We start from the raw sequence: 12,173 nt of genomic DNA on the forward strand, positions 1-12,173 counted from the left end.
ATGGCTCCAACGACATTGATTCTGAATCAACAGGACGTGATTTTTATGTGAATTCCAAGCCTGTTCATTGTTTACAAAACTCCTCAAAAGCAAGGGGTGGGGAAGAAATACACGAATCTAATCTGGCTGTTGCCACTGAATGCAACTCCACCACCCAAACCTCTTCACCCACAATCCATGCTGATACTCACTGTCCAGATTCCATCTGGATAGGGTGACAATGTAGTGAGGTAAAAAACACAAAATTCTGGAGAAACTCAGCTGGCCAAACAGAGTCCTTTATGTAGCAAAAAATATATATACATAACCAGCGTTTCTGGCTTGAGCCCTTCATCAAGGGATGGAAAAATATCCCCGTCTTACAATGTCATGAGCCCGCTCAAGACTCCCAGCAATATCAGAATTTTTTTTTCAGGGTGGTGAAGTAATTGATTGGGCCCCTCCTGTTAGATGAAGAGCATAAGGTCTTTTATTATCCGAGTTTGGGAGGGAGAAGCCATCTTTGACAAACAATGGCAGGTGAAAGAGGAGCAAGGTGATGAGTGAATGAGGCTACGGCAGAGACAAATTCCATGGGGCCTTCTGGCAAAGTTTCATCACACGAAGAATGCACACCTACATTTGTTCTCACTGCCGTCCATCTCCAGCATCAGCTTGTCAATTTTCTCCTGCTCACAAACATTGACATTCTGTGTGGGAGGAAAAAAGCAATGTCAGACAGTGAGCGATGCCCATTTTGCAGATGATCTTTCAAGAAAAAGTTAACCATTAAAAAAGATTAAGGTAACACAGTGTTATCTCTGCCGTTAACTGTAGATGACTGAGAATGAATAAAAGGCGCAGTTTCCTACAGCACTGAATCGGATTCCCTGGGATGACAGCACATGACTGGTGGTGGGAGGGAAGCAAGCTGTGGTGCGTGTGGACTTGAATGGCCACAACTCTGAATGAAGCGGAGGAGAGCACGGACAGTTTGTAGCTCCCAATTCCAGCATCTCCAAACTGCTGCAGGGATTCAGCAGGTCGAGCAACATCAGCGGGAGGAGAAGGATGGCCAATAAGTGCAGTCATTGGAAAGATGATGAAGAATCTTAAAAACAAGTCTTCAATGTTTGAGAGAGGTGGGAGAATACTTTGCTGTTTCTCATTTGCTCTATTCAGTTTTTCCAATTTCAGTGAACAAGGCTCTTCAAAGAATGTCACAGATTAATAGAAATCAGAGATCAAATGATCAGAACACAACCCTTTCAATTTCAACTTGGCTATGAAAAGCTTGCCCAGGAGCACCATCCAAAGCACCATACAAAATGTGCATTGGATCATTTTGCAGGCTTGGCAACACTTCCACTTTGGATCAAGAACTTGGGTGGCTGATGGATCGGACAGGAATCTATGGGGCTGTAGAAGTGCTGGAGGTGAATCCAGGAATGCTGAAGGGACTCTCTTTTGCTTGTCTTACTCTTTGAGGGATGCTGAACAATACTAATGGCAGCTTTTTGTCTGCCTTAAGGCAAGAAGTTAAAGTCTAACATGCATGTTACATTTTTAATACATTATTACATCACAACCAAATCAACCTTGAAACATCAACAGAGCCTCATCCATTGAGAAATTGTGCACAACTACCCTACCCAGCACAAGCATCTTTCACTCAGCAACTGATGCCACCACGACTTCAATTTTCTTTCAATATTGAGTTAAATTTATCTAAAAAAAAGTGCAATCTTCAATTTGTTCAAGACACAAACAATTGTTCCCACCTGGGCATCAATATTCAATTCTCCCAATTTGTGGGCTTCCAGGCTTTGAAATGCTATTTGGTGGGAGACACTAAATAATACAGAATGGAATTGCTGAAGTATTGGGGCAGTGGAAGTGAATATTTGGTGTAGCCAGACATAACTAAGTGTCCCCACTCCCCTCCCATTTTCCCTTCTCTCCATGGCAGCCTTTTGAACTACAGAGGGCCCCCCCCCCCACCACCCCGGCCAATTCACAAAGCAATGACCTACTTCCCACGAGTCTCAGCAAGGGGAGATTTCTTCAGATAAGCCACCATTATTGATTTGCACAATCGTTTGACAGGGGCAAAATTAATTTGCAGTTTCCTTAATTTCAGTGGTCCCACAATGAGATGTCAAGACAAAATTCCACACCTGTTCACTGCACCATTTTGTTTGGAAAATGTTCCCCCCCCCCACCCTTCCAAAGAAAAATAAATGGTTTGATCTTCAATACTGGAGATTACTGTGTAATCCAAATTCTAGTGCCGGATTTGGATAACACAGAAAAATGTACTACTGTCCACACAAGGAATGCTTTTAGTTAATCACTTCCCTGGGAGTACCAACGAGTCACCACGACCCCAAGCAGATCAGTAGTTTCCGAGAGTTTTGCTTGGATGGGGTGGGGGGGGGGGGGGTGGGAATGGGAGGATAGAGAAATGACCACAAGTTGTATTACATCAATGACAAAAGCTCAGTGGTCTTCCCCAAGAAAATTCCACCAGAACTGGACTACTCCCCGCAGTTCCCAATCGCCACCATCATTCACGTGGACCAAATCTTGGTCTCACACATTCCACAAGTATATACTGGGAAAAATATAGTGATTCATGCAAAGATTTGTTATTGTATCAGGATCTTTTCTTTAGTCAAGCAAAAGATTAGAATCAGAACATACATCCCGCATGAATTCCTGCAAACTACGCCGTGAATGGAGAAATAGCTCGAGCAGTGATAACATTCATTTAACCAGGCACAATAGAAAAGTGACGTGAATTTTGGGAAAAAAAAATCCCCATTTGTGAACTTGAAAGCAGCAGAGCACTCATGGCAATGCGGATCCACATAAATGCAATGCTCTTCATTATTGCATGACCACAATGCAATAAATTGTTCCAACTGAAAACTATTCGATTTCAAAATTCAAATTGCAGTCATGCACAGGTCTGTTCATGGCAGCAGGAGGTGAGAGAATTGCAGATATTAACTAGTCCTTCATTAACCATGATTAATCATGGAAATATTCATTAATTTCTCTTTACAAAACAGTTTTTAAAACCAAAAATAGACTTTATTTACAATAGATTCATTACAAAAAGAAAACTGTTCCAAGTCCCTTCCAGCCATGCCCATCATCGGACCTTGTTGCATTCAATTTCCATTTTGCACCATTGCCACTAAACAGGGACTTTATCGTCAGCCCCCCCCCCCCCCACCCATGTTTTTGAGGGGCTTCCCCTTGGAGTCTCAGCCTCTCAAGACCTGGTAATGGAAAGACTCTAGATCAGCCATTCCCAACCTTTTTTTTTAATAAACTATGACACCATTAGGACTCTGCTCAAAGTTTATTGGCCCCCTTCCCTATGAAATAGTTAAGTTTAGTTGGTTCCTTCTGTACTTCTCTCTTACTTTTATATTTTATGATTTCAGTCCGTGACCCCCCCTCCCCAAAGGTCCTGTGCCTGGAAGGGTGGGGGTGGATGTACAATTGGGCCCCCATTGAGGATGGCTGGATGAGGTCCCTCCCCTCAGCGCCCTCATGTTAGCTGCGCCAAGCCTCAGTTCACCCCTCAGCATGTACTCCTGCATCTTGGAATGTACCAGTCAGCAGCGTTCCCTCACTGACATCTCCGTGTGCTAAAAGACCAAAAAGGTTCAGGCAGACCAAAGTGCATCTTCCACCGAGTTGATGGATGTTCCAGCAGCTCTGGATGGAGACATGCCATGACATGTAGCTTTGGCATAATTCAAATCATCTGCAATTAACAGTGGTTAATTGACACTTTATACCCGTTCTGACGTCAAAGAAACCAATGTAATTTTGTCACTGATTTAAGAAATCTCACTTCATGACTGGTCTTCCTGCAGTAACTCTCCAAAACAATTTGCATTCAATTGCTTGAGGTGTGCTCACTGGGGTAATGTCAGAAATCTGGCAATTTGTACACAGCAAGGTCCAACAAGATAATGACTAGGTTAACAAATAAGGACATTGATTAAGGGACAGATCCTGGCTGCTCTTCTGCCTTTGGGTCCAAATGAGGAGATTCAGGGTATCCATCAGACAACAGTTCTACCTGTGCCCTCAGTATTTGCCTCGAGATTCAACTGGATTCTGTTCAAGTCTTGAGCCTGAGAACTTCTGATTCAACATGGAAACCACCAACAGCCCGATAACATACCGTTTTAGCCCCAGTCTCTCCCTCAAATACTATCCTCCAGTTCAACACGAATGGTTCAGCTGGATGGGAGTACGAAACAATTTGCAATCACAGCAGGACCAGATGACTTTGAAAGGGAAATTTGCAATTTGACCATGTGGTGGAGGCAGCTCTGCACAATCCACTCTGGAGGCGGGAGATTTCCCACACCTCCCCCCACCCCCACAAACACCAAGCCAAGAGACTCCTTGCCTGCCAAACACCCTGTTGCAACATCCACCTTGAACCCAGCTGGCAGTAGGTAGAACTATCGACACACATCACCCAGAAGGCCACACGAAAAACAAAGAGGTGATCCATTCATGCTACAAATTCTGCTCCACTGCATACGAGTCACACTCTGGGAGTACTTTTACAGTGACAGGACGTCAAACACAAAAGCTGCCCGTCAAATTCATACGGACAAGAAATTAGAAGAGAACAAGGGTAACGTGAACCAACTTCTTAATCAGCTCAGGTAAGGGTAACATGAACCTACCTTCTTAACTTTGGTAAGGATAACAGAGACCAATTTTCTCAACTCAGGTCATAGTAAAGTGGACTTACCTTCTTAATCAGCTCAGGTGCAATTAATGAGTTGATGTTATCAACAGCTTTTGTAACACCTGGAACAAACAAGCAAATTAATCATTGTTCAAGCCCACACACATGCATGGCAGGCATTAGTGGACCATCTGCTAGAATGGTGACTGCATGGGTTTTCATCCAGTCTTAATTTGGTTTACCACCATCAGAGGATGAAGTGAGTTGAGAGGATAAGGCAAGACAAATCAACAGATGCCTGCTTTAAGAGTTAGTTTGCAAAATGCATGCTCAGTTAATAAACCACAGAGGCACTGGTTACCTGACTACACAAGGCAGGTCCAAGGAATTCATTGATATACTTAACAGGTCTCGACACACCTGGCAGAAGTGAAAAAGTTCAAATTCAGAGAAAACATTGTCAACAGATGCAAGGTGTTACATTCAAAACAAACTCAAGAGTTACCCTGGGACACTAGAATTTAACAAGGCGACCGTAACTCCAAATTCAGCTGATTTATTTTGCATGGAAATATGACACAAGAAAGTCACACTGAACTGAATTTTGAGCCACAGACCATTTCTAATGCCTTGCACTGCTTGAGGCAGACTTTCACCCTGGATCACAGGAGTTAGGTCGCTGCAATTGAAACAAACTTCTGATATCGAGCCTCAATAACTGTGGTGGCACTGACAGCCAATAACCTTCGAACAGTGTCCTCTTTACTTTTAATCAAGTCCCTTTTCAACGACTTGCAAAATTGCTTCATAAAACTTGCCACCAGTCTGGAAATAACCAGACATAATCATTCTCAAAGATGAAATGAAAAGAACCTGTTGTGCTCCCCCTAACCTGCCATGAGTTGTCAAGGTTGATTCCTCACCAAGAGGTGGGCAGTTCCCATGTTTTACTTCGAGAGCCAAAGAGGCAAGTCGAAGACTTCTGTGTGCACACAAGGGAATCCTAAATTTGTTTGCATTCTCAAGGAAAAAAGCTGACACTTCCTTGTAAAACCTGATCTTATGTATTTACAAGGATGACCATCTGCACCTCAAGGATCTTGCAAAAGTTTCCTGATTTCATATTTTCACGTGCACTCTCCCCAACTCAACTCCCTATTTGAACAGAATGGTTTGAGCAGGACTTTCAGCCTTACAGGAACATGTTTCCCATGTGACAATAGAAAACCTATCAGGATGCCCAGGAAAGAAAGATGATGGGAAATCTACCCCTCTGTCTCCCCTTCTCCAGCTCCCAATCCCCTTCCTTTGTCTCTCCCTATCGAGAGCAACCATAGAACACTACAGCAGAGAAAGACCTTTCTGCCCATCTAGTCTGTGCTAAACTATTATGACCTTCTTGGCCCTCTCCCCATCACCTTCCTCTTCTCCCCTCCCACCTGTCTCCATCCATTACCTCTTCACTGCTAGCCTGCACTCTCCCCACCCCCCCCCCCCCCCCCACCTTCGTCTCCCCTCACCATTTTAAACTCCAGTTTCTGCCTGATTTTCAACAGTCCTGATGTTGGGCTCCGGCCCGAAACATCGACTGGCTTTTAGTTCCTGTGGATGCTGTGTGACCTGCTGAGTTTCTCCAGCACTTCTGTGTACTCCACAAGACCCCAGCACCTGTGGATATTCTTGTTAACCTGTGATTGCAGTTCTCATCTGTAGAATTCAATTTCTGGGAACCACCTTATTTTTCCCCCCAGAACCACATTACACGAGGCAGGCACCACTCTTTCTCAACAAGCAGTGACAACACACGAACTCCATCCATAATGAGCAAACCCAGTCTAAACTGCTCCAACAAATTAACTGTGGTGACCTATAAATGCACAGAAAAGGACTGGATCCTGAATAGGTGTAAAGTGCTGTGTTGACAAGCCTGGCTTGGATCACTGTTGTGTTCGGGAGACAGAAATAGTCCAGGTCTGACTGCCAGAGTCAAGGGAGTGGTTCACTTGCACAGACCATTTCCATCCAGCACACATTATCTTTCACCTTCCACCATCAGTTGACGTACAGAAGTCAGGACTGCCAGGCTGGGAAATGGCTTCTTCCTGCAGACTGCGAGGGTGATAAACGGTATCCTGTAATCGAGTAAATTGGTCCAAAATACTTATATTTATTTTAAATTGTATCTTTATGTATACACGGTGAGTGTGTGCGTGCACACACACACTCACAATGGACTGGAAAAATGCTGTTTCGTCCGGCGGAGCACATATAGTCAGATGATCAACTTGAACTTAAAGACAGCTGTACAATTCAACTCCATGCCCAGCAGAAGACAAAGCAAACATTCGGATCATTCATCACCTCACAGCCCATCCCTACAACCCAAGAATTCTACTCCTGCCCAACACACCCCAACTTATCAATTCACATTGCTTAGTCCTTCTCTGACTGCTGTCGGAATTTTTGACCCACATTCATTCTCCAAACCTCTCCACATCTCCCTCCTGACTAGTTACTCTCCTCCCTCCCCCTCTTTTTAACCTCAGATGCAAAATCACTGGGGAGAGGGGCAAGTCCTGCAACTGTCTTTATTTATTAAAATTAGCTTTTATTATTTTAATGAGGAGGTACTTGTCTCTTCGCAATATTTTTAATTGAGATATATATATTTATATATAGTACACACACACACACACACACGGGTAACAAGAAGAATTTATATCCAACAAAAGTAAACATGTACAACAAATACCTGTAAACAACCCATGAAAGATGCAAAAACCCCAAAATGTTTAATAAAAGAAAAACTATTCGAATAATCATCCCTTCCTTTGTGAATCTTTTGATTAAACAAAAATGTTCCATTAATGCATGAAAGAAAGGACTACCAAACCGTAAAATGGGATTCAATAATCTCAGAATATTTTCAGAATAAAGGGGTACTTTCTACATGCAAAAATAATTTAACATTCTCAAACATTTTTGATGTAATATAAAACAAGTCACATGTGTCATTGAATATTGGCGAGTGTCAGATGCCTTCACACACATTGAGGCCCAATCACACCCTGCCCCCGAGCCCCCAGTGTAGCTGGGAACTGGACTGTGTGGGGAACACTCTCCTGGGCCAAAGCTGCCTTGTCCAACTCTAACCTAACCCTAAAGCAGCTCGCCAGTGATATCAAGGCACAGTGAGATCTGCCCCTGTTTGGTCCTCAGAGTTGGGGTAGGTTCACACTGGCCATAGTCAGGTTAGGTTTGAACTGACACCAATGCAGAGCACTGACCATTTGGCCCATTTACCTGTTGAAAGCACCATGCACTTGGAGCTCAGTGATTGAATGATGTATAGCACCAACCTCCTGTATCCAAACTTGTGCCTCCAATTGAGCAGTAATCCAATTAAGCATTTGGCACATCATTGGATGGAATATTAACAATCCCGTTAACAGCAGAGAAAGCAATGCCAATGCTATACAGAGAAGCTAACACAGCAAGCTTACAGCTCACTAATGATAAATTGGCTGCCATTAGCACCCAACAGGATTGCCAGCAGACTTTTGCTTTTTAAAAAAAACAAAAATAAATTACAAAAGCATCATGTTGTACACCATTAATATTACCCTAAATGTACACAATTTGGAACAACATTCTGCAAGTCGATCACAAGTGATAAAATTATTGCTGATCTGCATTTAGACTGCAAACATGGTGCCAGCCATAAATAGTACCTTTAAAGTAAGCCAACTGAATTTTGCCAGCATTGCAATGAATAAATTCCAAGTGGGGCACATTCTAAGCACATTATTCGCCATCATTTGGAAGAATTTCTTCCATGCCCAACAAGTTGAAATGTTGGCACAGTTCAACAAAAGAAACAAACAGAATTTGAAGTGGGAATCTAGTTTGTTCCATCAACCCCCCCCCCCCCACCACCAACCCCTTCCCAGGACACACTCTGCTCTCACTGCTGCCATCAGGAAGGAAGTACAGGTGTCACACCAACAATAAGCCTCTTGACCAATAGGGGCAACTCATTTAGGGTCTCGCATGCTCTGTATTTAATTCTGTATATTTACATCTACAGTTCCATAGTTTGATTCTTCTTTTTTCTTTGGCTTGGCTTCGCGGACGAAGATTTATGGAGGGGTAAAAGTCCACGTCAGCTGCAGGCTCGTTTGTGGCTGACAAGTCCGATGCGGGACAGCAGACACGGATGCAGCGGCTGCAGGGGAAAATTGGTTGGTTGGGGTTGGGTTTTTCCTCCTTTGCCTTTTGTCAGTGAGGTGGGCTCTGCGGTCTTCTTCAAAGGAGGTTGCTGCCCGCCAAATTGTGAGGCGCCAAGATGCACGGTTTGAGGCGATATCAGCCCACTGGCGGTGGTCAATGTGGCAGGCACCAAGAGATTTCTTTAGGCAGTCCTTGTACCTTTTCTTTGATGCACCTCTGTCACGGTGGCCAGTGGAGAGGCTCGCCATATAACACGATCTTGGGAAGGCGATGGTCCTCCATTCTGGAGACGTGACCCATCCAGCGCAGCTGGATCTTCAGCAGCGTGACTCGATGCTGTCGACCTCTGCCATCTCAAGTACTTCGACGTTAGGGATGAAAGCGCTCCAATGGATGTTGAGGATGGAGCGGAGACAACGCTGGTGGAAGCGTTCTAGGAGCCGTAGGTGATGCCGGTAGAGGACCCATGATTCGGAGCCGAACAGGAGTGTGGGTATGACAACGGCTCTGTATACGCTTATCTTTGTGAGGTTTTTCAGTTGGTTGTTTTTCCAGACTCTTTTGTGTAGTCTTCCAAAGGCGCTATTTGCCTTGGCGAGTCTGTTGTCTATCTCATTGTCGATCCTTGCATCTGATGAAATGGTGCAGCCGAGATAGGTAAACTGGTTGACCGTTTTGAGTTTTGTGTGCCCGATGGAGATGTGGGGGGGCTGGTAGTCATGGTGGGAGCTGGCTGATGGAGGACCTCCGTTTTCTTCAGGCTGACTTCCAGGCCAAACATTTTGGCAGTTTCCGCAAAGCAGGGACGTCAAGCGCTGAAGAGCTGGCTCTGAATGGGCAACTAAAGCGCATCGTCTGTAAAGAGTAGTTCACGGACAAGTTTCTCTTGTGTCTTGGTGTGAGCTTGCAGGCGCCTCAGGATTGAAGAGACTGCCATCCGTGCGGTACTGGATGTAAACAGCGTCTTCATTGTTGAGGTCTTTCATGGCTTGGTTCAGCATCATGCTGAAGAAGATTGAAAAGAGGGTTGGTGCGAGAACACAGCCTTGCTTCACGCCATTGTTAATGGAGAAGGGTTCAGAGAGCTCATTGCTGTATCTGACCCGACCTTGTTGGTTTTCGTGCAGTTGGATAATCATGTTGAGGAACTTTGGGGGGACATCCGATGCGCTCTAGTATTTGCCAAAGCCCTTTTCTGCTCACGGTGTCGAAGGCTTTGGTGAGGGTCAACAAAGGTGATGTAGAGTCCTTTGTTTTGTTACCACTTTACTGTAAACCCTGCAGGCAAAATAATCCCGGGGTTGCATGCATATAATCTGACAATAAATTTGAGCTTTCTTCTATTTGATGGGACCCCATCCAAAACTGAATTATTTTTTCAAAAATATCTTTTTCAACCTTCAGTGGGACAGGGAAGTCATGTGAACTTTCCTATTTACAGGGAAAATTTTGAAATCAATGGACTTCAATAGCTTGCACCTGCTATTTGCTGTCCAGTCCAATGGCTTTTCTGCACCCAAGCGTTAAACTTAAAATAGTTGGGAACAGAAGGGAGTAGTTTTTTCTCCCAAATACAGACCAGGTGCCAGCTTTGGTAAAGTGGGAGAAAAAAAACTGGATAGGCTGGAATAATTTTTTGTGGAACAGAGGAGAGAATGAATTGAGGATTTCAAATGAAGTTTCTGGGACAGAGCAGACTCATTTCTGCAAAATACAGAGAAGAGGGACTAAAAGTTTGGTTGCACATTTGGAGGGAATGGAGAATTATTTTTATTCACCCAGACTATGGTGGAGACCCAGACAAAACTGTTGGAGACGGGAACTGTCAAGGTGGCACGAAGAGCGTAGTGGGTTAACACGATGCTATTACAGGGTTCAAATCCAGCATCGTCTTCAAGGAGTTTCTACGTTCTCCCCATGTCTGTGCTGCTTTCCTCCCACCTCCAAAACAGCAGGGGTGGGGGGTTGTAGGTGAATTTGGGTAATTGGGATGCACAGATTTAAATGGCCAGAATCCACTTCTACTTGTAAATAACATATTTAAAAAAGTATTCTTGGAGGCCTATGAAAGGAGCGAATCTACTAGATTCCAATTCAGGAGTCAGAAAAGCCCTCTGCCTGTGAGGGTACAATGAATTGACAAGCCTCTCACTGGACAAAAAAACAAAGATTTATTTTTTATCATCGAGGGGCGAGCACACCTCAAGATCCTGTGACCCAGAGAAACGGGGTGAAGAAGACACTTGCCTTTGCCCAAGAATCGTTGTCTTGTCCCCATCTCGAAGCTCGAGTGCCTCATAAATCCCAGTGGAGGCACCGCTGGGAACAGCTGCGCGGTATATTCCTGCAAACAGAACATGAAACACTGGGCTGAACCACGGAATGGAGCAAAAGACAGAAATGTGCATTTCAAGAGATGGCAAAGCTAGCACCACTCAGCTGAGAAACAGATTGCTCCCACAGGCACTGAAAATGCTGAATGACTGATGAACTGCTCACACAAACCCTCCATGACTCAACTATTTATTTAACAATAATAATTTTAATATTTGTACATCTACACTGTGCATGTGCATTGTTTGTATGTGTGCGTGCTCTGCCTGAATGTTGCACCAAGGCCAGAGAATGCTGTTTGGTTGGGTTACGCTTGTACAGTGGATGATAATTCAACCTGAACTTTTTTTAAAACCATTTTGCAAAATAAAATGGTGGAAATTTAATCCAATTTGTTGTCTGCAAAGCATTTTGAGCCATTAGGGAAAGACCGGATAGGCAGAGAACAAGTGGACCAACACCAGGGATAAATGTTGACTGAACCTCACCATTGCTCAGCGACATCGGTCAAAGTCACCACCACACATTCCGAGTAGAGACAATGTCCCATTGTCTGAATTCAAATTTCACTGCTGCTCTGATGGGATTTTAAACTCTGGGTCTTTGGATTCGTAACCCTTGTAATTTAACACAGAACCACCATCATCTCATCGTCCAGCGATTTATCCACCACGGCACTGTATGAAGTATCAATAAGCTGACAATGCAGTAACAATGGTGAAGTTTAAATTCAAGCAAGTCGATCAGGAAGAAAAATGTAACAATGAGCATGAAAATACTGTTTAAACACTCGATTCTTTACAATTTATTTGCTGGTGACAGTGTTCAGTGGGAGGGGGTTAGGACAGCACGGGTGGGGGGGGTTAGGACAGCACGGGTGGGGGGGGTTAGGACAGCACGG

General features: G+C 44.1%; 1 protein-coding gene across 1 annotated transcript in view; it reads right to left on the reverse strand.

Moving 5' to 3' along the window:
* Positions 1 to 12,173, reverse strand: part of eno1a (enolase 1a, (alpha)) — a 43,785-nt gene that overhangs the window by 24,947 nt on the left and 6,665 nt on the right. The window contains 4 exon segments of the mRNA XM_069918395.1: positions 620 to 689; positions 4,772 to 4,830; positions 11,186 to 11,204; positions 11,206 to 11,282. Coding sequence (XP_069774496.1) covers positions 620 to 689; positions 4,772 to 4,830; positions 11,186 to 11,204; positions 11,206 to 11,282 — 225 coding nt within the window.

The sequence above is a fragment of the Narcine bancroftii genome, chromosome 2 (genome assembly GCF_036971445.1).
Source record: "Narcine bancroftii isolate sNarBan1 chromosome 2, sNarBan1.hap1, whole genome shotgun sequence".
NCBI classification, from domain to species: domain Eukaryota; kingdom Metazoa; phylum Chordata; class Chondrichthyes; order Torpediniformes; family Narcinidae; genus Narcine; species Narcine bancroftii.